Source organism: Catharus ustulatus, chromosome 9 (assembly GCF_009819885.2).
Source record: "Catharus ustulatus isolate bCatUst1 chromosome 9, bCatUst1.pri.v2, whole genome shotgun sequence".
NCBI classification, from domain to species: Eukaryota; Metazoa; Chordata; class Aves; order Passeriformes; family Turdidae; genus Catharus; species Catharus ustulatus.
The window spans coordinates 32,925,434-32,950,779 of NC_046229.1; the positions used below are offsets into that span (position 1 = coordinate 32,925,434).

Here is a 25,346-nt window from a genome sequence, read left to right on the forward strand (position 1 = left end):
AGCCGCTCCTCTTCAACCTGGGATACCTTTGCTGCACCCAAGGCCGGCCTCCGATGTTTCTGTGGCAGATTCAGCTGCTTCCAATGACGGGTGGTGCCAGCGAGCCCTAGCAGCACTTCTGCGATATGCACAGCACAGCCCGCAAATACTGCCGAGGCCCTTCCCACACCTGCAGCCGTAGAGCGATGTAAAAACCGGGCGCGTTGGGGATGAGGCGGGAGGGAGGTTGAAGCTCTTCCCACACTCGCAGCCGCAGAGCGCTATAAAAACCGGGCGCTGTGAGATGAGATGAGATGAGGTTGGGGGCTGGGCGCATGCGCGGCGCAGCGACAAGATGGCGTCCCCCGCGCTGTGCTGGGTGCTGAGGGCGGTTCAGCAGGTCAGATTGACTCTATCCCCTCCATTCCTACCATCCTGCTTCCCCGCCTCTCTCCAGGACCCTGTCTCCCTGGCCGAGGCGCCGAGGGTTGGGCAGGGAGGATGCGGGTAGTGTTTGACCGCTGCGGTCGCGGACGCTGCCCCGTGGCGCGGGAACATCGCGGGTCCTGTGTTAGGTCGCGTTCGGTGTAGCTTGAGGCTCTTTGTGTCTCTCTGTGAATAGAACTTGCTAACGCTTCATATGAAGTTCAGAGTTGTATAGTAATGCAGTGCAGAATCTGGAAAATATAAAAGCTAAAGCTCTCAAAGCATGGCTGTTACTCGTCAGAGAGAGAAAAGATCGGTGCTGCCCCTCGTAAGGAAGATGTAGTCAGCGATGAGGTATACAAAGTGAAACATGGGATCCAGGAGTTAAACGATGCTGAGACACAGGACCCGAGGGATCGGCTGGAGCTGTGTCAGGGAAGGGTTAGGCTGGATAGTTGCAAAAGTTTTTCCCCATGCCAGTAGTCGGTCACTGGAACAGGCTCCCCAGGGAATGGTCACGCAAGGCTGCCAGGGCTCAAGGGCTGTTTGGGCACTTAGTGGGGTTAAGGAGGCCATGTGGGGCCAGGCATTGAACTCGATATTTGCGGGTCCCTTCCAACTCTAGATATTCCATGCTTTATGGAAATAACAATTCATGTTTGACTAGGGCAAACTGTCTGCAACAGGCAGGTATCACAAATTTTATTTTTTAATCAGGTTCTTCCCTCGCCCTGCCCAAGGCAGGTGCGGAGCTACTATGTGGACTGGAGGATGCTGCGGGACGTCAAGAGAAGAAAGATGGCATTTGAGCATGCAGATGAGAGGCTGCGGATCAACGCCATCCGGAAAAACTCCATCCTTCCCAAGGAGCTGCAGGTACCAGCAGCTGGCTGTGCCCAGCCATGAACCCGCATGTGGCCCTTGCTGCTGTGGTGTGCTCAAGGCCACAGCAGTCACATTATAGATCCAAACAGCTGTCCCAGGTCACAAATGTTGTGTTTCCTCAGCTCACAAGCACAGAATAATGTCATGTTCTACAGTGATTTCAGCCTTTTGGGGGTGTTTACAACAACAACATATTCATCTGACTGGATGTGTGTACACTGACTGTGTATATTGGGTTGCAGGGCTTTCTGAAACCAGTGTTTCTTGTTTAAGCAGCATATGTAACACTAAATAGACTGAAATCACATTTCCCTCCCCCTTGCCCCTAACCTATATTGACTAACCTATTTACTTTATTTTCAATAATACAGAATAATAAACTCTAGATTTATTTTTTTATTTGAAAATTTGAAGGCCTGATCTAGCCCCAGCCACCAATCTGTGCAATTAGAAACATTTAATTTTACTTTCTAGCCTGTGCTATAAGCACGTGAACCCTGCATCAGATTTGGGTGTTAAAACTGTTCTTAAAAATTCACTTCCCTGCTCTCAGTCTGCCTTTCTAAGCACCAAAAACATTTGCAAGTATCAGATTATTCCTGTATTTGATCTGGCCATGACACTTAGATGTCTCGGGAGAGAAAGTGTATGAATTTGCTTTTATATATTGACTTTACTGTTCTTTGGCAAGTCTGACTGGTACTGGATGTCCTTACAAGGCAAAACCAATACAGAAAAAAGCCCCAAAAGATCCTGCAACACCTTTCAAAGGTGAGATCCTTTTCACCGACATCAAAACATGCTACCTCAGCAGGCAGTTAATAAACATATATTTAAATTCAGCTCATCTGAAAGAACTAGCCTACTCTACAACAAGGAGAAAGCCAAGTGGGTTTCTGACTAACTGTGTAATTCCCAGCTTGAGGTTATTCAGTGTGTACTAAGAGTAAATCTTGGGTCTCTTCGAGGGCTAGCCTACTCTGCAACAAGGACAGAGACAAGCTCATTTGACTGGTTATAATTATTGGCTTGGGATTGTTCTGTGTAGTAAGATTAATTTGGGGGTCTCTGTGTGGGTCATTTTACATTCATTGTTGGAATGCCCAGAAAGGGCAGGCTGAGTGAGGAAGAGAGGGGAAAGTTCCCAATTAAACAGCAAAGTTTATTCATGAGGTGGTAGAGAAGCTTGTGATGGTACCTACTCTACGTCTGGATTTTGAGGTCTGGCAGTAAGGCCCCTCTAAATCCCAGGGAACACAGATAAACTTTTCTGCTCTGGTCTTCTGTTTCAGGAAGTGGCTGATAAAGAGATTGCTGCCCTGCCCCAGGACAGCTGTCCTGTGAGGATCCGGAACCGGTGTGTCCTGACATCCCGCCCTCGAGGGGTTAAGCGGCGTTGGAGGGTCAGCAGAATTGTTTTCCGCCACTTTGCTGACCATGCTCAGATGTCCGGTGTACAGAGAGCCATGTGGTAATAATCACCACATGTTTGTCCATTCAGGCAGAAGAACCAAACCAGGATCATTTGTGTGGGTAATTAAAGCAAGTCCTGCCTCAGAGTCCAGCATCAATGTCAAACTAATAAGGGAAGGATCAGAAGTTGTGCTGATTCATTAAACTCACTGGATTACAGTTGGTATCAGCTGACAAGCAGCAGCACAACTGCACTAAACTGATCTGTGTGAGAGGCAGGTTTGATTGTGAGGAAAAACTCGCTACGTGATGGTTCCAGAACTAAGCTGAGATTTGTGGTACGGGCAACATTAGAAATAAAGACATACAGCACAAGGCTCATTTAAGCTTTGTTTTTTTTTGCCACCATACGGTAAATTCTTCATGGTAATTTGGATGAAAGCATCAACAAAACTGCACAACAGGAAAAAGTGAACAAGTGCAAGCACAGAGTAGGAATAAAACATGGCCTCAAGTTTAGATACTCCTGCTATGCTAACTAAATATATACATATATTAATGAGCAGAAAAAGTGGCTAAAGGACCTGTCAGAAACTACACTGTGCTGGTATTTCTCCTGTTCGTAGTGCAGTGCTCAGTCCAGTGTTTCAACAAGGTAGCAAGGAAGCCCTAGTCCAGACTCTTAACAATGGCTTCCTTAACTCACAGGTAGCAACAAATCTGTCCTTGGGAGACACAAGAGAAGGAGGCAGGAAGGGCACAGTTAACAAGAGACTTGCTGCTAAGGTCACATTTGCCCTGTACTCTTCTTCAAAGCAGAGCAGTTAAGGGGGAGGCAGTCGGTCTCTGTCCCCCTCCCCCATCAGTGGGGCTGAGAGGTGGCAGTAAAAAGGCCAAATAGCAAACTGACAGCAACTCATCCAACCCAGCTGAGTCATATTTTGCCATATAAGCCATCTTTTTATACTTACTCTCTTACCTTAAAACCCTTTTGAAATTGAGGGACAAAGTGGAGCTTATCCCTTGTTTGCTACTTTACACTGCTGGAGCCAGGGCAGGCCCCCTGTCCAGCATCAGAGCTCACTCTGCTCTCCTGCTGGTGACTGCAGACTGTATCCTGACCAATGCCATCTCAAAGATGTCCCAAAATGCTCACAGCTGGCACAAGCAATTTCCAAAATTCATAGTATTATTAGATAGTAATAGTTTCTGAGAATAATCATTAAATTTGAATACCACAAGATTAATACCATATTGTTTCTGCTTAATTGTCAAACTGCTTTCTTCAGCAGTTCTCTCTTTGTGATATGCTTTACGGTTCAGCACTTTCCCATTTTGGATCAGAAAGCTACACCCTGTGAAGTGAGCATGACACTAGCCCCAGCAACCACATACAGTTGCCACTGGCAACAGAGGCCGTGACCCACCCTAGTTTGATTTCTTCATTTTTACTCAGTCTCAGCACTCCCTACTCATCTGAGAGTCTCTTTCATTGAGGGTAAGGATATATACCCTATGCTGCATTCCTCAGGAAATGCTGAACCACTTGACTGAAGGAAATGCTTTATAAGCTATTTTATTTAAATATTTTGTCCAACCTGAAATGGAAAATGACTGTCTTTGCTTGGAAGAAGGTTACGTAAACGATGATCTTTGCAGCACAGTGTCTCACATGGAAGATCAGTTTTAAGGCTGCCCTTAGAGTACTTTCAGATATCCATTGGTATGTCCCCTTTGTACTGCTTTTCCCTGCTTTCAACCCAGGCCTTATTGATGGTGCGCTTCATCTCGTCATCCCCTTCTGCATACATCTTCTTCAGAATATTCATAAGCCCTTCACTAGGATCTGCGGTGTCATAGGCAGCCTTCCTGTAAGATAGATACATGAGAAGGTCAGGTATGCCCAACAAAATTAAATGCTAGTATTTGTTTGAAACATGCTGGTAATGGGACTTCTGCTTTAGAAAAGTCTTTAGATCACAGCAGTCTGTCAGTTCCAAATAGGAAGAATCCTAAGAAACACCCTTAAACCAAGTGCAAGTTGAGTAGTATACCTACAGGTATCCCATAGGGTGCAAGAGTATTTTGATGTGAAGCATTTTGCAGTACACATGACCCTGGAAGCACTCCCAAAATTAATTTTAGGAAGTGGAAGTGAAATACAACAGACACAGAGAATGCCAATACCTGCTTTATATGATGTGACAAGTGAATAAAAATGGAGAAATGACACATAAAGCTCTTTGGAGAGGCCACATTTACAACAAAAAAGGCTTTTTTTTTTGCTTCCCATTTTTCAGATGATTTCCAGAAGATTAACTGACTTCTTAACACACTTCATTTCAAAGCAATTTTCTCAGGTGGTGAACAGTGCCACCCACAGTCAGCACCCATGGAGGACATGGCCCATATGACCTGACTATAAATAATGCCCTCTCTGGCAAAAGTCCTCTCTATCCCATTTTCCGAAATCCTGCACGTAGTTCATAGCTCAAAAACATAGCAGATGATAACAGATCAGCAGAGGGAAAAATTTCTTTGTGCTTAGGGCCAACCATCAGCTGCACAGATCCTGGCTGGGACCAGCATTTCTGGAGACGGTCATTTGACAAACAATAAATCTTCAGGAATTCTCTGCACAAGATACAGGTTTAACAAAGTGACCCTGTCCCTCCAGAAAACTGCATTAATTGTCAAGTCACTTGCTCTCAAATCTCCTGTAATGCCACCTGAATGAAGGCTGTTTGTACTTATGCCTGATCAGTTTTAGCAAATCACCTAAAAACACACACAAAATGAATTACTGGCAGGGATAACATTCTCAATAGTGTTTTCATTCTTCAAGGTGGCTATATGTGTAAAATAACATTAAATCATTGTATGATATACGTATGTATGTATCTATTAGAAGGTCTCTTGTCCCCAGGTTTTTCCTGCTGTCATTTACCACCCTCATACCTATGTGTGTCTAAGCTGCCTGCTGCTTCCAAGCACTTGAAGTGTTACAAACCGGCTTGAGACTTTGAAAAATCATCTAAGTAAACAAAGACCTGCTTTGCCAAAAGCACACTGGGATTTTTGTGCAGACACTTCATACACAGATGACAGTACTTACTTTGACCACTAGAACTGCAGAGCATATCTCCATGTATTTCTACATAATACACACTTGATCTAAAAACAGTCACCTCACTAATGCAGTTTTTCCAATAAATACAGCCATCAAAATGCAAATTAATCTTTCATTTGATTCCCTTTAGAATTCTCACTGCAGGTCTTCCCTATCATATGATGCAGCCTTCATCATTAGCAATAAAACAGTGGAGGAGTGGCATCTACTCAAAGTATATTTCTTCTACTTGCAGCCCTACAAGTACCAAAAAAATCCCAACCTAACAATTCTCCAGCATCTCAGGGCCTGTCCCCCAGACCAACAATCCTCAGAATAACTGCCCAGTTGGTACAGATCTCTCCCAACAGTCCTAAACCACAGAGAACAGGAAATGGAAAACAAGATGAACGTTTGAAAAGACACTTACTCTTTCTCTTTGCTTTCTTTTTCCACTTGAGTGAGACAATCCCATTTTTCCTCCCGCTTCTTCTTACACATCACAAGGACCATGTCTGTCTTTATCTGTATGGTGAACAGCAAGGCATGAATTTAGAATGATTCATAAAGGGATGCCAGTCAAAATGAGTAAGGTTAGCTTGTAACATAAACCTCTTCCATACTCACAAATTCCTGAAATATTTATCTCAGTTATCCATTATTATGTAGCATAAAAAAATTATACTCAGCCTCAGGGTACAAAGTATTAACTTCTCTGTGGACAATTCATGTGTGTGGTCAATATACAGTAAATTCACGAATACAAGCCGCACGGAATATAAGCCGCACTGCTGGTGTGTTGGCAACATTGTTGCCTTTGTTAATAGATAAGCCGCACCCGGAATATTAGCCGCACTTTAGTTCGCAGCGAACTTTCACAAAATCGTCATTTAGTAACACAATCGCGGGATCGCTGGGGCTTACTGGCTTACTGCCGACCTCGGAAAGATTGTTTCCAAGTGAAAAAAGACACACCCTTTATTTACAAGCCGAAAAAGACAGGAACAATAGTGTGGTCATTTTGCGAGCATTCCCAATGGATCCGCGTTGCCTTTAAACAGCCGCTCAGCCGCGCGGGCAGGCATCTGAGCTCTGAGCGGAGCCACATCTCCGTGCTCCGTGCTGGCACAGGAGCGGCCGTTGTAGCCCTTGCGGCCCGCGGGGAAAGCGGCCCCGTTTTAGCCCCCGCGGCCCGCGGGGGGAGCGCCGCTCTGGCCCTCGCAGCCCCGCGGGGGCTAGCGGCCCCGTTTTAGCCCCCGCGGCCCGCGGGGGGAGCGCCGCTCTGGCCCTCGCAGCCCGCGGGGGAAGCGGCCCCGTTTTAGCCCCCGCGGCCCGCGGGGGGAGTGCCGCTCTGGCCCTCGCAGCCCGCGGGGGGAGCGGCCCCGTTTTAGCCCCCGCGGCCCGCGGGGGGAGCGCCGCTCTGGCCCTCGCAGCCCGCGGGGGGAGCGGCCCCGTTTTAGCCCCCGCGGCCCGCGGGGGGAGCGCCGCTCTGGCCCTCGCAGCCCGCGGGGGGAGCGGCCCCGTTTTAGCCCCCGCGGCCCGCGGGGGGAGCGCCGCTCTGGCCCTCGCAGCCCCGCAGGGGCAGCGGCCCCGTTGTAGCCGTTGCGACTGCGGGGGGAGCGGCCGTTGTAGCCCTCTCCCTGCGGGCTGAGCAGCTCCCCCAGCCCTCTCCCTGCGAGCCGATTGCCCGCTTCATCCCTCTCCCTGCGGGGAGAGAGGCTCCCCCAGCCCTCTCCCTGCGAGCCCAGCCAGCCCCGTAGCCGCACAAGACTGAAAACACTTTAAAAATTACAGAGAAATATCACACACTTTTATCGAACTGCCGAGGTAACTCACCCCGATAACAACCCCCGCCCCTCAGTAACGCCACCATCCACAGGCAGGCAATAAGCTGTTCTCTGATTGGTTCATCGTCGGAACAACGGGAAACCATGGATTTCAGACTGTTTCGGCTCGGGACTGGACCAGCATGATACTAGGTAAGGGCAGACATCACATTTTTGTCCATAGATTAGCCGCACCGGAATATTGGCCGCATTTTCGGGTTTCCACCAAAATTTTAGTCTTCTTGCTGCGGCTTGTATTCGTGAAATTACTGTAATACTAGTACAGACTTATAGTACCAATACAGAAGAACATAAAGAGCTTAAAGAACACCATTCAGTGATTTAAAGGATGCCTGGTAGAGTGACTATATTTACTGGACTTCCCCAAGCATACCAGGTTCAGACAGAGGCTCCTCCAGTTTATTTCTCCAAGAACAAGAAACTAGTTTTAGGGTATTGCTTAATCTTGCAATATGTTTTCAAGTTACAAAGCCTGTTGACTTTCAACCCTGACCTAAATTTCACAGAGAACTCCTCCATGCCACAGCAGACAAGGGTCTACTGCAGCTTTAGCTTGGCTTAACAAGTGCACGACCACCGGTTGCTTTCCACTGTGTAAAAAATCACCAGAGCATCACTCCCATTTATTTCAGCTGGTTTAATTTCCCTCTGTACTCATTTTAGGCCAATTTCCAACTGACAGTAGTTCTTCACGTCTGATGTCACTAAGTACAACACAGAACTCAGAGGAGGCATGTGACACAGCCCGGAAAGGTGCCACAAGCAGCAGAGTATGGATATCACCAGTCAGCAGCAGTACAATGTTACTAGTTGTCCTGGTTTGAGCTGAGATAGAGTTAACTTTTCCCTTAGAAAATTACTGTTCTGGTAGGGTTAAACCACCATACCAGTGTTCAGTTCTGGAACAGCACACCCTTACTATGGCAGAGCAGGTTTCAGACTTGGCTTTGGGAATTAAGCCTATTTAAGCTTCCCAAGATTTCAGTATGCTGACAAATCTCTTAAAATTGCAAAGAATTTCTCAGAAGTTAAAAGCACAAAGATACAAATGAACAGTTGGTATTTTCTGCTTAATTATTTCTGAAATCCTGTTGGTGAGCTATTTAATATTCAGACATGATCTCTTGAAATAGGATTCCAGAGACTAATTCCACAGTTATGACAGTCACAGATTAGAAAGACTCGTATTCACAATGCAGAGACTTAGCAGCAGGAGGGAGGGACTGAACATTAGAACAGAGTCTCCTGAACTAGCCAGGCAATAAACACGGTACTTTGTGAGCACCCTAAATTACCTCTAACACACAAGGTGCACTGACCTTTCTAGAGCTGCCTTCCACAGAGATGGGTTTCAGGAGATTGTTGAAGGTCATGGTGTAGTTCTTCCCATTCAGATTCTTCACTAGCAGATCAAATGACCTGGATCCATGAAGTGGAGGGAAGAAAGACACCAATATTCCAATCATTACATTGTCTGAAAACCCTTTAGCAGGCATATTTCTCAGGAAAGCAGAGTACTTCCTGGGAAAGCAGGCCAACAGGCTTGAATTACTTTATTACCAGGGGTCTCAAAATGTTCAGTTTAACAGAGAAATTAAAAGGACCAATCCAGACTTCACAGCAAATCACGATCTTTAGGATCTTTTCTACCTACAAACTTGGAAAATCAAATTTCTTTAATGTGCACCTCAGTTATACCACCACGAATACCCAGGACTAACACTATGTGCCCCGTCAAGCATGGTGAGATACATTTGTAAAATGAAAATATCATGATATCCTCAAGCGCTACAAAAAGCTAATACAGCTGAAGTTAAAAGAAAATAGGCAGTGGAGAAAAAAAAAAAAAAAAAGGCTGATCCAACACTCCTGCATTTAACCGTTCTTGTTGTGCTGCAAGATGAACTCACCTCTCTGTGAAATTCACCTGCACATTCTCAGCTGGAAGCTTCTGGACACCATTTAAAGAGATGTAGATCTTAACAAACTTATCTGATTGATCCCAACCTGAAAGTGAAAAAAGAGATTAAGTTCTACCTTTCCTCCATAAGCTTCATGCACTCCAACTTCCCCCCCAAAGCCCCCAAGAATGACTAGGGTCTTTGCCTTACTGAAGCAATTTTCAGAGCAATAAAAGGAAAACATGAATTATTCAGGAATAACTTGAGAGCAAAGGGAGGTCCCCCATGTTGCCCTGTTCCCTAATCCTTGCAAATTCTGAGAAAACCCAGCTCATGTCAAGAGAGCAACCCGGGCTGTGCAGGGGGAGTCAGAGCCAGCTGTCTGCTCCCACTGCAGTTTCCTTGACCCACTTCTTCCCCTACTCCCTGCATCTTGAGCAATTCCCTCTCCTCTCACCTACATGGCAAGCAGAGGAGCCAAAGCTTACTCTTTCATTCCTTTTAAACACTAAAGAATAGAGAAATACCAGCTGGTACAGAAGGGATTCTTATTGCACCCCACCAAACAGTATCACACAAACATAATCAACACATATCCAGGTTCGGATGGTAAGGTAAGCATGCAGTAGCTTTTAAAGTGAGGTCTCCAGTCCAGCATAAACACTTAACGCTTCACTGCGATGCTACGTAGCAACTCTAACTCCCAGTAATGCCAACCTGCTATCTCTTCAGAGATGGTGGAGCTCCAGAAAAATAATCCTACCGTAATTGTTTATTTTCACTGTGTACCCTCCCAGTGATGACTTTTCTTCCTCTGCCACATCTTTTGGCTTCGGTGGAGGCTGATTCTTGATTTCCAGCTCCAGCTTTTGTTTCTCTGCCACAAGAACATCACGCACCCGCTTCCTAGTGGTATTCGCGAGCAGTTCTTTAACCTCTTCCAAATCTTTCTGCAACTGATTCAAACACAAAGGATCACAGGTATACATTAGAGACATTCTTTGTGCTCAGGGCTCACAGATTTTTATGACAATTTCACATATTCTAGATGTAGGAGTTTCAGCTTTATCAGATCAGTAGTTTAGTTTCTCACGGCAACCCGTTAAGCATCATCCCTTCCTCACCCCCTGTCCACTCCTGCAGATATGTACAACTACAAAATCCTAATTCACAGAATGGGTCGGGATTGAAGGGTGCAACTTCTCTACGCAACCACGGCCATCTCAGAGCACAGGGCTGGAAAATGCCTCTAAGGTCTTAAACCTCCAGACAAGATTTAAGTTTTCAGTGTTTAACTCTTCACACATTAAAAACCAACAGAAACCAAGAGAAGCAGGGCGGATAACACAGCTCCCTCACCACGCGCCGTCCCAGGGGGAGATCTCCACAGCCCCAGCGAACGTGGGCACTGCGGGCTCCCCGCCCCCAGCCCGGGCCGCACCGCCGCCCCTCACACTGCGCCCCGCCACCGCCCAGGGAGAACCCCGGGAATCGCCTCACCTCCTCCCGCGCCACGGCCATGGCGGCTCCCCGCGGAACCTCTGGAACCTTCCGGCCGCAGGAAATGACGCTCCGCCACGAGTCCCGCCCGCTCCGCCCCTGAGAAGGCGGGATCAGGAGCTTTCCTGTCCCTGGGCTCTGAGGGACGGGTGGGATCAGGAGCATTCCTGCCCCTAAGTTCTGATGGACGGGCGGGATCAGGAGCATTCCTGCCCCCTGGGCTCTGAGGGGCGCGCGGGTTGCTCGACGTGAGGAGCCGGTGAGGCGAGCACGGGCTGGGTTTTGTTTTGGCGATCAGAAACCTCCCCCTCATTTTACGGCAGATGCTCCTGAGCTGACGGCTGTCAAGGTCCTCGAATAATTTTGCAAAATGAAGCGTTGTTCTTCTTCTTCAGGCAAAGAATATCAGGCTCATGTGGTGGAGGTGATCAAAGGGGAAGAAATCTCTGTTTCCGGCCTTTAAAGGAAGATGGGCTTATAAACTAAGTGCCCTGTTCTGTGTCTGCTCCTCATTTTCATGGCTGTAAGATTGGAAAAAACCTCCAAGATCAGTTCCAGCTAGGTTTAAGCTTTCAAGTTCTAAGATTTCATCAATTTTAAGAAGCAACCAAATCCCATAGAAGTTGTGCGAACGGCACAGTGCTCTCAACACACACCACCGCAGAGGGAGACCCCTACAACTAATGCACAAACTTTCTCTACAACAAACCCGGAGGATAAGTTACTCTTGACAAATTGTTCTTGACCTGTAATGTCACAAAGTGTACTCTGGGAATGACTTTATGGATAAGAGACTGAGTTATCAAACCATTTACAAGGAAAATGTAGCTTTTATTTACAGAGCATTTGCTATACACATGTAAAAAACATGCTGGTGCAATTCTACCAAAATTCTCTTCTAAGCATTTTCCTCATCTAAAGGAAAACATGAGTGTTGACGCTATTACCAGATCAGTGCAATATGTGCAGGTATAAAGTATAATTAAGTTTTCATGTTTTGTTAACTGTCTCCTCTCATAGACCAAACTGGTATATCAGCTGGCAGAACTGCACTGTTACCAATGCAGCACTTCCAATTCACATCAGCAGATGAGCTGGCTTTGTCCTTCTCTTTCAGGTATTGGCATAGCTTCTTTAGGATCTTTATTTGCCCTAATTAGACAAAATCTGTATGTCACAAGAAGTATTGGCAAAAAAAAAAAAGTCTGGATTGTTTTGTCTTCCCTCCAGTATTAAAAAAGAAAAATAGACCAGCTGTTCTTTTCCAATTAAACACTAGAGAACGAATTACTGTTCATCGGTGCAGTGAGTACCAGCAAAAAGCCCCACTGGACATTGAAGTTTCCCTGAAAGAAAACAACAAGGCAATGGCATTCTTTCAGCAGGAATGTAGCGGAGGCAGGATTTACCCCCAGATGTCCTTTATAAACAGTGTGACCCAAGGCAGAACACAGCCTTTCAGCACTGGAAAAGTCAATTTCTCTAGAACAAGGTGCTAGTTGTAACACTTGTTTTACTAAATTGAGGAATGTCAGCTCATTTGCTGATACCTGGGCTTAGGGTCTGGGGTGTCTTTTTCTTCTAAAGTGAACATGCAGGAATTAATCTTCAAAGAGATCTGTAGAAGTAGGGAGGGAAGAAGAAATTTGATGAAAATGAATTCATAGAAGATCTGAAGCTGAAGATTTATGTTCAAGTTTGGCATTCCCCAAAATGGTTCTAACAAGTGTACTGAGGTGATTATTATAACCCTCTGCTGCAGTGCTTCAGGATCTGCAGTGGAGAAAAGATCTGCAAAATTAACCGTAGTTAATCTAAATTTTCATAGGACTGTTCATAAGCCTGACCATCTTCAGGAATAGCATTTGGAGACAGGATAGTTGATTTTATCCAGGAAATACAATATGGTCACCTGGAATTTACTTTTATGACCTTTTTTTTTTTTTTTTAATTGTTTAAGGGCAGTTGCTTATTCAGGAATTACTTCCTTATAATTTTTTCTGTGTAGCAGCAACTGAGACAAGGAAAAGTTTTGTGTTTTTTAATTTAGTTATTAATCTTTGGATTTCTCCACACTTAATTGTGGTCTTATATTAGCACGTGCTCTGTTTTCACAATTTAAATTGGTATTGCTTTCTAATTTAATTTCTAGCTAGAGGGGGAAATGCTTCCATTAACAGAAAGGCATTTGAAGTGAGCCTGGAATTTGCTTTTTTCCTTGAAGTTTTCTTTTTAAGTATTTATTTATTTTCCTTAAATGACGAGAGTTTCTGTATACATGGCACTTCCTTTTGAGTGGTAGCTACCATGTGAAAGAGTTGTCACTCTTGTCATGTAAAAACAAGCTCCACAGAGCTCTCCTTTGCAGAAAGCTGCAACAGCATCTGGGTGCTGCTTCCTATCCTGACAAATGCTTTGGATAGTGATGTGGAGGTAAATCCACGCAAAATGTTACGGCTGCTAAATTTAATCTTCAGCTTTTGTCCTTCTTTGCCTTATTTTCCCCTGAAGTGCAGTGTGCTCTGGCTGTTACCTGGGAACAATGACTGTTCATTTCAGTTAATAGAAAAGAAATCCTAGAGCAGTTGCTCACATGGAGGAATAGTTTTATAAAGCATTTGGATACTTTTGACTGCAGCACATTTTGCTCTGTCCTGCTCTTGCTCAGCCCTGCATCTCTCTTAGTAGTCGCTTGCTGTTTCCTTCTGCCCCCCATGTCTCTTCCTGCAGGCACACTGCATGCTGCCCCAAGGCTTGTGTTCTCCAGGGAAGCACGAAGTCCTTAACAACTATTTTCCCACTGCTGTGTATCACCAACCTTTTGGAAAAGCATTCTCTATGCTGGAAATTGTGGAAGGGGCTGACAGCTGGTCTGTGAGCCAGAGGAGCGAAAAAGAATTTAAGAGTGAAGAAGAGGACAGAAAAAGAATTTAATAAGATTTGTGTTTACCCAGGAAGGAAAAAAGAAGACAAGGTCATTCACATGGGAACCAAGAGAACAGAGATAAACACCAGACACCTGCAGTTGGAAAAACAAAACTACTATGTGTTTCTAAAATTCTTGTAGAAAGCCTGCCTAAAAACGGTGACTTCGTACCAATGAACAGGATGAGCTGTGTAATTGTAAACAATGAATGAAGTGGACGCTGTGTTAAAGAATGTAAAAGAAGCGAATTCACAGCCCTAATAAAAAGGCCATTTTACCTGTTGCTACATATTGCTTTGTGTGTTATGTCCATCCCAACAGTGACAGGAAATCTCAGACTGGCATGTGGAGCACAGCACCAGGGTGAGCCCTTAGCTCTCTGGCACAGCTCCCCGTGAACAGGTACACTATCCTAAGGAACAGACAGGAATTAGCATGCACTCCTTTGGACAGCCAACATGCCATGTCACTGTGTCCCAGTGCAACAGAGCTGCTAGTGAGAACTGCATCAGGTTTTATAACCTGACACAGCAGCTGCTTCTTCCTGCAAACAGATTTAAGTTGCTTCTTAAGTAAATGACTTTGGAAAATAAGCATCTTATTCCCAAGTTGTTTTCCATTTCCATTTATTTTACAAGGCATTGTTCACACAATGATAACAAGGTACTGATCTGAACAATTCTATAACAATTAAAAAAGTAAACATTTGTTGTGACCATATACATTGAATTGCACTTTTAATAACAAGCATTACACTTATATCTTCATGTCATACTTTATATAATACATGGATGTGTTACCCAAGTAGTGGTAGTACTGAATGGTTCTCAGCTGGAATTCTGACCTCTCTATGATGCTGTTTTTTCCTAACTCTTGAGGATTTGTGAACTTGGGACACACCCAATTCATAATGGCAGCCCCAAATATGGAAAACTTCATTGTCAGGGAGTCAGAAATTTGAAGCTGCTCTGTTTCCAGTGTGCTGTAGTGAATCCACCATCATGGCAGACAGACAGAGGGAGAAGGATTATGCTTGATTAGAAACTTTTCTGCATTCATATGTCATCTTTTCCCAGTTCAAAGAAGTCAGAGAATCTTCTTCCATGCGTAAGAAAGAGTTCCCAAGGCTCAAGAGAACTCCTGGCACAGCTTTTGAGGGTGGTATAGCAGAATTGCAAATCCAGGGATTACTGAAAGATAGGAATTGAGGTTTGAAGAAAAAATCTGGGAACATCTGCTGTGGTTTGCATTGGTAGTACCATCCATGTATTATATAAAATACAAAAATAAGAGAAACTGTAAGGAAATCAGTACAGCCCAGGATTCTGGTGGTATCAAATCACAAATGAAATTTATGATACCAAATCCTTTTGATGTATTTATCCCCTTGTTGTTCAGTTTCTTATATATTATTCTATATGTAAGATATAGTTTTCCAAAGATACATATATATTCCTTTACAGGTTAAATAAAAGCAAGTCCCACTGAATAAGAAAATAATAAAAAGTAATATCCTAATTCTCTACCCATTTTTTGTTTTTCAGGTAAAAATAGCATGAAATACATTCAGTAGCAAAGCCATTGAGACCCAGGAGAAATTGAGAGCCCTGTATTCCTGGAGAATAGATCTGTATGTGTTAAGTCACAGTTCTGAAATAAATTGTGTAGACTTCTGACCTGGGAAGGATAAATTCTTGATCAATGCTGAGCATTATTTATCCAGCTGCAATTTCCTTGCATTTCCCAAAAGCCAACTGTGGATTAGCTCAGTTCTAAAGGCTACACCTCCCCTAAACCTGAGAGATCCAAACTTGAGCGTTTCATCATATCTCCCCTTAGTGTTATTACCTGGAAGAAGCTAATGGGACAGTTCCCAGTAGGATATTAGCACAATAGAAAGACAAATAATTTAGTTTTATGCTTTGTGTTTGCACATCTGGTGCAGCCAGCTCTTTGCACAACAGCCCCTTCAGCAGGGTCCAGCAGGGACAGGGAGTTCTTGTCAGCCACAGCAATCCCTCAGACCTGAGGGGAACATCTCTGCCTTCACAATCAATCAGACATGATACTACTGTTTTCTCCCTAGCAGCTGAAGAACACCAGCACTGTAAGATAAGAGTGCTTCTGGTTTCAGAGCCAAGGGTGTTTAGGCTTAGGAGATGATGCAGAAGTTGCCAATTACCCTGAGTCTAACAGTAAATGAAAATCCTCTGAGTAAATGAAAATCACCTGATTATAGTTCTCCCACACAGTACAAGTAATTTCATGGGTTTCACTGCAGCTACTTAATAGAAGGAAGGGAACAGCAGCCCTGCCTTGATCCTATGGAAAAAGATTGGCATGTGGTTTCCAAATTTTGATACTTCAGTGCCAGTAAATGCAGATTTTTATTTACTCCTAAACTACCATGTTCAGTCAATGAGTGCCATCATGACCCTGAAGTCAACGAGATACTTCATGCTTTGTGAAGGGGCTGAACTCTTGCAGTTCTTGACTTTTTATCTCCATCTCATCTTGTAAATGGCCGGTTTTATTTCAAGTTGTTCTTAACACAGTGGCAGAGATGATCATTCATCTTGTAAGAAATTTCAAGGGCCAACTAAGAAAAGTAATTTAAATTGAAAATGTCTAACAAAGAAAGAAATACTGTTTACCTGTGTAAGCACTTTTAACTTAGTTCTAGCAATGTAACTCAGCTGTAAAATAAAATCCTCATTAATGGACAGGATAGGGGTGGGTTTGTCCACTAGCAGTTCTGATTACATGGCTGACTACCCTTCCTGGGAGTGGTTCTGCCAAACCCTAATGCAGATGCAGCTCAGGGATTTTGCAGTTTCTTGGCTTCTCTACCCATGGTGTTGTCTATCTTTTTTCTTTTTATTTCTTTTTATTCCTCTCCAGGTGGAATAAGTCCTATTACTTTAGGATGTTAAGTTTGGCTCACAAAGATAATACAAGACTAGTTCACAAATGTACCATGTAACTAAATTTAAAAAAAAACCAACCCTTGCTTCATTTAGCCTGTAAAGTGTTACAGTCAAAGGAAAAGCAACTTTTTAAAGTGAAAAGAAGGACTTTTTTTTTTTTTTACCTCCCATATTGGGCATCTTAGGAAGATATTATAGTCCTACAAGATAGAAGTTGTAGTAAAAATATTCTTTGGACGTTTGTTTCTAATCAAAGTAAAGACTTTATTTCAGAATGGTGCATTCTTAATAAAATTTAAAAATAGGTTTTAGTTCCACATATATATTTATAAAATTAAAATTAATTTTAGTAGAAGTTTAATAATGAACACATAGTTTACTGCAGACTCAGGGAAAAAAGGTCAATCCCTCCAGACTAAGAAGCTACATTAGCTGTTCAGTGCCACATGGAAACGACAGTTTCAGTGAAACTTCGATGATGTTTTCTGCTGAAAAGCTGAATAGTAAGCCAGCTATCCCTGACAAATCACCAACAATATGTGTGTAGGTGGTTCTGTCACACAGATATTTCTTTTCTTGCAGGAAACTAAATTTCCCAATAGCATCTATAATCAGTAGACAGAATTTTAGCTTGCCTGGTCTAATCATGGAGTCCTGCTCTTATGCTTCATTCTGAATATTCATCAAGACAATGCCATAAAGGTCTTTTCTTACTCTTTCAATAATGATGAGAAGATACGCTTTCAGCTAAATATTACTGTTCCAAATGCCACTGCTACAAATGCTACCTTGAATCTACAGCTGGAAGGTGGAAATTGTTTACTGCCTTTAGGGTCATTGCTTTCTGAAACTTCCTTTGGGTGAGGTAAGCCAGCTTCCATCCTTACAAAGGTTTCAAATCATCACAGCTAGCAGGTAGCAAATGTGGTTTTGTTCCTGAAACTTAACTTCCAAAGTCAGAAAGCAGCTACACTGAGAAAATTAATGTTGTGTCAAAGCTCATTCTGTGAAATATGGTGACCTTATTTCCAGTTCCTTCTTGATAACTTGGAAAGTCCCACTCCCATGATCTGCTTGCACTCATTGGACTGTTCGAGGTGATTTAACCCATTCACTTGACAAAAGATGCACTGTAGGGGGATAAATCCACCCACATCTTCTTTTGTTGTTGCTTTTAATTATCTCCAGTACATACCATAAGGACGAGGGACAGGACTGTACAATGGGGGTGAGCAGGAGTGAGCTCTTAACTCATCTGCTCAGGGAATCACAGCCTAACACATTTCTTTAATCATTCTTACTGAATTTTTCCAATCATGGTTTTAAATCCACTTGTAAGTATGTTGTAAGAGAAATGAAATGAGAAATTCAGACACTTGTCAACCAGTTTCTCCTCATGGGCACTGTACTCTCAAATGCAACCATCAGATGTTCGCCAGGTATCCTTAAATGTCACTTCAGATTTATTATTAATTCAGACTCACATTCTGAATGTGAAGCAGAACTGGTAAGTGAATGACTAACACTGGGTTTAGTCAGTCAAGAGAATGGAAACATTTATGCAAATATTATGAGTGACAAGGGAAAAAGACCTTTGATAACATTTGCAAAAGAAATACCTTCTGTTTTCCCCCCTTTTGTCCTCACTGTATTAATAATTCCAGATAATAACTATTCTTGAAGGTACATTTTAAAATAGTAAAGTTTTTAAACCCCTTATTCTTAGAAGACAGAATTGTGTCAGGATGGTGATTATATTTTGATCTCAACTTCTATCAGTTGATTGCCTTTTAGACTCTTTCCTTTGGCATTGGTAACATTAAATTTGTACTACCCTGTAGAAAATAATTCACAATTATGCTTAACCACAAAGCACAAGATGGGTATTACTAAATTTTATTGTACAAACCCGACAATATATGACATTCCTTAGAATTAAAAAAAATCAAAACAGAACTAGTGTCCCTGCAAAAATTTTGTAAATGAAACAATTAATACACAACATTTAGTCCAGCAATGACATTTACCTGCAAGACCATCTTCTGACATGACACATATAATTAAAAAAAATATTCCATCAGTTCAAGCAACAGTTTAATTTTCCATGAAATAAGTATTTCTATGAACACTTTATGTGTTTAGTCAAAACAAGTGTTTTTGAACTTTCTTACCTTCAGAGATTTAAAACAACCAGACTGGTTTGGGAATCACCAGAGAAGTCTACCCCCACAGGAAAGTCTAGGGCTTGTATTCTACTTGAAAATGCTTGTTTTCATAAAAATAAGTAATACCAACAAAGTGTTTCCTAACCAAACACTTCTAGCAAACACATCTTGTTTCTGTGGTATTTTATTCATCAGTGCAGCACAAGCCTCTTGAGTGTTTTAATTGATACCTCATTTCTGTGTCAAATTTGGAATCTGAGTATAGACTCAGGGAAGGTTTTCATTACTTTTATTCATGAAATCCACCCTTTATTGCACAGAATTTACAAAAGGTCAAAATCATGCAAGGTCTCCAATCTGCTTCTCAACAAAAACATCAAGTAAGCATCAAAACGGTTCTCTCTTTATCCCAGTGGAAGGAATTGTTCCTTGAAATTCCTAATATAAACATGAATTTTAAAAAGGGAACTAGGGGAGTTTATGTTAAATTCCAGTTGAGCTGTAAATAGCCTTTAAACGACCGTGTTACAAAACCCGCACTACTTGCATTTCTGAAGAAAAACCAATCCAAACTAAGAAGTTGTAAGGGAAGCTCATAGCAATTGTGCCAGGAGAGCACAAGCCTATCTTTGCTATGGCCTAAGCTTTACAAAACGTGCTTCTCTGCAGGATGCAGTTGCTGTGATAAACTTCTGAGATGGTCCCAGGGCCTAAGTTATCCTCAATGTTTTACACTGTGCTTTCTGGGTGTATTTATTATACACCTAGATTATGCTGCAGTACTGTATATTTTCCATTCTCTCTCTTCCTCCAGAAGATGAAAAACCTTCTATGCAAGACAAAAATAATTTCAAATTAGATGTGTATTAAAGACCTAGTTTTGAAATATTTATTTAACATCTAGTCATATAAAAGAAAGTGTAAAAGTATGAAGGTATCAGAACGTGGCTTTCAGCAAGGCAGTATGGGAAGTAGGAATTCAACATAAACCAGGACTTTTTTCTCCGCTATGAAAAGGGTCACATCAGAAAATGAATGAAAAACACTGAAGAATTTTCACTTCAAGCCTGCACTCCTGCCTCATTGTCCTTTTCCCAGGAGGAGAGACCACTGGAAGAATCTTCCAAGGTTTCAGCTGTGTTGTTCTTTGTGCTCTTGTGCCAGCTGCAGTTGGAACTATGTGCTGCCCTCTCTGGGAGGCAGGGGTGGTTGGGGTGCCTGTGTGCCTGTGGCTGTTTTGATAGAGTTCAGGGTTTTGCTAAACCAAGAGTTTTTGGCAGCTTGGATTTCATTCATAAGGGCTCCTCTCTGGTGCTCCAGCTCCTAAGAAAGCAGAATAGTCAGAACTGATCAAAACCTAATTAATTAACAAAGAAACATCTTCATACTCAGTCACTGCAGTTCAGCACTTCCCTTGCAATCTCCCAGCAAGAGAGGAGAGAGAAGACGCTCAAACTGCTGAAACAGCACAAAATATTTAGACATACAAATAAAACAATATTTTTCTTTTTAAGACAGATTTTTTTTCCTGAATGTTCAGATATGCAGGCATGCAGGTATGTGCTCCCTTTTGGAACAATTTTTTGCATGATTCAGAATAATTTTGGACTAAACATGAGGTTACGGTGACCACCCTGCTGTACTTGGATTCCACATACCTGAATTTTGCACTTGGCTTCCACAAGCTGCAGTTTGGTCTGTGCAAGCTCCAGCTCCATTTCTCTCAGCTGCTTCTTCAGTGCATCCTTCTCATCATCTGTTTCAACGCCCTTGTTGTCCGTGCTTACAGCAGGCACCTTCAGTGCCCCCTCCTTGCTGAAAATCTCACTGCAGTGTTTGCAGGCCATCACTTTACCCTGAAATACCCAGAAAGCTCATTCTTAATCCGTGTTACAGGAGTTGCTGTACTTCCTGGAAGAGCCTTTTTATTTCTCAGACTGCGTCAATCTCAAACCATCTACTACAGCAGTTTTTATAATTGGCATGAAAAGAATTTGAGTAGTTCATTTACAATTTCCAGGGTGTGTTAGCCAGTATAAAAATTTCTCTAAGCATGGAGACTTTGCTCCTATACCAGAATCTTCTTGCTGCCCAAAGTATTGTAATATTTATGTCAGTACAACTCAGAAGAGTAAATTAAGCCTGAGTAGATGAAACAGCTGGCCTGGCTTGCACAGACTGTAACAAGATATTGAGCTATTTCAGCAGAATATTGGAATATCAATCCTAGAATTATTGAATGTTATTATCAATAACATTAAAAAGTCACTAAAAAGCAACAAATCCAGTTCAGCTTGAGTACTGAAGAAATATGTAGAAGCTACAGCAGACAGTAAACAACTCTGCCAACTCAGAATTAGTAGTAAAGTAGTAGTAGTAGTAGTAGTAGTATCTCTAAGAAAATGTTTATCTCTTATTTAGGTGTTCCTGGTAAGGGAGAGGAACCCCTGTGGATATTCTCAGGATGGTCCTAGCTGTGCCATTTAGTTTACAGTAATTTCATGACTATAAGGCGCACTGGATTATAAAGTGCACTTCTGGTTGTCGGCAAATTTCCGAACTTTGTCCATATATAAGGTGCACCGGACTATAAGGTGCACTTTTTTTTTGCAGCGAGGATCCGCACGCAACAAAGTAACGAATTAGTAATGGCTCGGCGCACGGCTCAGCTTGCGGCTCTTGCGGCACACGACTCACACTTCTGGGTTGGCAAATTTCCGAACTTTGTCCATATATAAGGCACACGAGATTATAAGGCGCACTTCCGAGTTTCGATCAAAATTTTAGTCAAAAAGGTGTGTCTTATAGTCGTGAAATTACTGTAATTACTTAAACCATTCTACTTAAATTAGAGAAACACAAATATAAACCTTATCCAATCTCGCCAATTCCAATCCCTCTGCTGTGCACACCTGAGAAACAACGTTTTGTCTTCTAGAGAGTCTTTTTTTTTTTTCCAGTTAATCAAAACATCCAAGTAAGTACTGTTTTCTCTACATTTTTTACCAGAAGTATATTTTTTAACAGCAAAAACAAAAAGCCAAGTACTAAATGCACTTCAGTTCAAGAGTTCTACACTGTCTGATGCAAGACAAAGAACCATGAAAGGAAATAAACCCTTTTCTTGTTTACATCTGCTGAAAAATGCCTGTGTGGCTATTGATGTACTTTAAGCATCAGTTCACATTTCGTTCTGTATCCCTGGCATTCAAGAACACTTGTGTTAGAAATGTCTCCTATGTAGAGACATTGTTCTCACCTTCACAACTTCCAGTTCATCTTTACTGGCCGCTTGTTGTTTTTCCAGCCTGGTACTCAGCTGGGAACAAATCTGGAGCAGAGAAAGCAGACTCTTAGCTCAAGTTTACTATGCTAAAGTAGAATCTGTACTTTTTAACAATGTTTTTTGCTAGAACCAACATTTCTTAAATTCTGCCTCACTCAGTTATATTGATTCCCCCTTAACAACTCCACTGCTGCTGCTAATGATAAAAACCCAGCAGTATTCAATACAGAACCAGAACACAGAGACAGGGACATTTTATGGATGAGTTGTTTTATGATGTTTATACTGCATTTGTCACAAAGTACAGAAGCATTCACCCAACAGTACTAAATTAGCTGAAAGACAGGTTATTCCTGACTGCCTAATTAGGAGACTACTAGGAAAGCCACAAGAAGATTTATGACAAATTACAACATTGCTCTCCGAAACCCTAAAACATGGAGCTTATTTGAAGGATGAGATTTGCAATGCTGAAAATTCAGCTCTCATAACAGGTTGAAAGAAGAAATATGAGAGAGGGTCTCTGGAATGGTACCTGTTTATACTCTGCAATGATGGCTGTGGTTTTCTTGATCTCAGATTCTGCCTTCTCCAACTGTTTCCTGAAGACTTCCTTCAGCTAGGAATTGAAGAGGAGAACTTACACAGTACACTAACAGAGCTTCTCAAAATATGTCATCAGATTGTTTTCTTTGTGTCTCACTGTGTTTACAACAGCTCTACAGCTGCTTCTTATGAAATTCCAGTTCTCAGATAAGTGTCTGATTTACTCAGTTTACAAATACTGATTATATCAGTGACCACCAAAAAAGTCTATGCTGTGACCCTTTATCCCGGGTTAGAGAATTCTCCTGTGACTTAATTCCCATTCTGTGGGTTAAATGGTGGTACATCATGGTCCACAGAACACAAAAAAAGCATTACTATTAAATGGGGTTTACTGATTTAGTTTTTGTTTTTCTGCACACTGCCACAGCAGGTTTGGCTAGATTGTTTGTTTGTTTGGAGATGGCACAAGAAAAAGAATCTCTCAACACTATCACTGTCATCTCCATAACAGGAAAAAAAAAATCTGTTTGGGTCTATGACACAGTGAAAACACAGCTAACTCATCTCTCCTTCAGAACCACTCCACTTTGAAGAGCCCTTTCAGTAGGAAAAAAGCCTCACTGTCTTATTTACAGCAAACAGAGAGCTCCATTTTAGAGAGACACAACAGATTAACATTAATTGTTGCAGTCACTGCAAATTAACATTAATTGTTGCCAAATAGCAAAAATAAAAATCAGGATATCACTTTTGAAACATACACGTTAGATATATAGGATTACAGAATGAACACTAAGTATTTTGCAGCTGCGTGTGAACCCCACGCCCCCCGTTCTTCTGCTCTTGGGTCTAGCTTCAGGCAGGAACACTATTTAAGCAATCCAGCAGCTGAATCCAGAATGGGCTCTTACAAGGCAACAACTCCTCCACTTCCTTAATTTAGATATTTAAGAGGTCTGATCACATCTCCTTAGCTGAGATTGCTCACCACCAGTGACAACAATCATTACAATACCTGGAAGAGGATAAGCTATGAAAAACTAAACATTCAGAACTCAAGTAAAAAAAAACACTGAAAACTGTGCTTTGAAAAAAAAAATTACACTGGCACTATAAAATTTTAATTGAAACTGCATTTTGGGGACAAAATCCTTTCCATAATTGCAATACAGCCACACTTTTCTGCATATCATTTTTCTTGCATTTACCAACTAAATGGGAAAAGTTCGAGAATGTCATACCTGAGCAGTTTCCTCTTCCTGCTTCCTTTTCTCTTCCTCAGTCTCCACTAGCTTCTGTTTGGTCAGGAGAAGTTCCTTGTTCAAAACATCTGCTTTGTCTTCAGCCTAGAATCAGAGACACTTGGTATCTGTGCCAGTACAAACACACTGGGATACAGAGCTCTGAAATACACTAGGTTCAGGTTTTAGTATTGCCTTTTCCTACCCTCTAATGGCTCATGTAACTTTTTGATATGAAATTCCCTTTTCAGTCAGCCCTTTACTAAATTATTTCACTGTGTTTCTATAACTGTGCAGAAGGACCCTTTGGCCAATTGTTTACCTGTCCTAGCACAAACAGTAATGTATAGAATATTTTTGTTGGGAGCAATATTACTCTAAGTGAGGGCAGCATGATTTGCCTCCCGTGTAACTTCAAATAACTCATCTTTTAATCTGTGAGCAGGGAAAACATAATATTTAGGTGTCTGCATTGTACCCTACAAAGTGTTCACGCAAAGACAAGTGTAAGAGACAAACAGGACCAGCAGATAAAATGGTTTATCAGTGCAAATAAGTATTATGTGAAGAAACCTGATAATTTAAAACCTGATAATTTAGAATACAATTTTCTCTAGAAGGACCAAGCTTGGGGTGACACATATTGGAAATACTTTGTTTTTGTAAGCACTGTTCCCACTGACCACCAGGAGAGAAATGTATTTCTCAATGTTTGGATATATTCTGTAGGCCTCCTCATCTGGGAAACACACATAGCATCTCACCACCCTTCCTGTTTGTTAATGAAGTCCAGGACAGGAAATGGTTGTAGCCAATTAACACTGACTTTGCTGAAATTACAGGATGGAAAAGAGCATTGGAAACAAGTAACCACAGAGAACTTGTCTCTGAGCTGAAGTTAGGTTTTCTACCACGATGGTGGTTATCAGCTTATCTGCCACAGTAATAATGATTAATAATGATATTAGTGGTGTTTATGGGCAGCAGAATCAGCTCCACCATTTCCATGACTGAAGAGGTAGATTAAGGATTTCCTCATTGCTTAGTGTGTAAAAGGCTCTATGAGTGAAAGGAAAACAAACAGTGCAAGAATGGAAAATTGATGAGTTTAACATCTTAGAACAAAAGAACCTGGGGATTACAAGGATATTTTTGATGAAAGACCTGTTTAAGATATGCTTTGAAGGAACTA

At 42.2% G+C, this 25,346-nt stretch overlaps 3 protein-coding genes and 1 long non-coding RNA gene across 8 annotated transcripts in view; 2 read left to right on the forward strand and 2 right to left on the reverse strand.

Annotated features, from left to right (window-relative positions):
* Positions 1 to 259: 259 nt before the first annotated feature.
* On the forward strand, positions 260 to 3,084 carry MRPS14 (mitochondrial ribosomal protein S14). Its single transcript, XM_033067191.1, has 3 exons — positions 260 to 379; positions 1,123 to 1,281; positions 2,583 to 3,084. Exons 1-3 carry the CDS (start codon positions 335 to 337, stop codon positions 2,763 to 2,765), a joined length of 387 nt encoding a protein of 128 aa, XP_032923082.1. The 5' UTR covers positions 260 to 334; the 3' UTR covers positions 2,766 to 3,084.
* On the reverse strand, positions 3,082 to 11,168 carry LOC116999981 (calcyclin binding protein). Its single transcript, XM_033067190.1, has 6 exons — positions 11,061 to 11,168; positions 10,324 to 10,516; positions 9,570 to 9,666; positions 8,979 to 9,078; positions 6,243 to 6,337; positions 3,082 to 4,572 (listed from the first exon to the last, which is right to left on the reverse strand). The coding sequence occupies exons 1-6, from the start codon at positions 11,079 to 11,081 to the stop codon at positions 4,413 to 4,415; spliced, it is 666 nt and encodes a 221-aa protein (XP_032923081.1). The 5' UTR covers positions 11,082 to 11,168; the 3' UTR covers positions 3,082 to 4,412.
* A 59-nt stretch (positions 11,169 to 11,227) lies between these two features.
* Positions 11,228 to 14,273, forward strand: LOC116999984. Its single transcript, XR_004418681.1, has 2 exons — positions 11,228 to 11,319; positions 11,456 to 14,273. It is a non-coding gene; the product is annotated as an uncharacterized LOC116999984 (long non-coding RNA).
* A 322-nt stretch (positions 14,274 to 14,595) lies between these two features.
* RABGAP1L (RAB GTPase activating protein 1 like) overlaps positions 14,596 to 25,346 on the reverse strand; it is a 298,612-nt gene continuing 287,861 nt past the window's right edge. For all 5 annotated transcript variants that reach the window (XM_033067687.1, XM_033067690.2, XM_033067692.2 and 2 more), the window contains 5 exons: positions 24,155 to 24,259; positions 22,900 to 22,983; positions 22,338 to 22,409; positions 20,737 to 20,934; positions 14,596 to 20,401 (listed from right to left, as the gene is read on the reverse strand). In XM_033067687.1, coding sequence (XP_032923578.1) covers positions 20,255 to 20,401; positions 20,737 to 20,934; positions 22,338 to 22,409; positions 22,900 to 22,983; positions 24,155 to 24,259 — 606 coding nt within the window. In that variant the 3' untranslated portion in view covers positions 14,596 to 20,254. The remainder of the gene's footprint in view (positions 20,402 to 20,736; positions 20,935 to 22,337; positions 22,410 to 22,899; positions 22,984 to 24,154; positions 24,260 to 25,346) is intronic.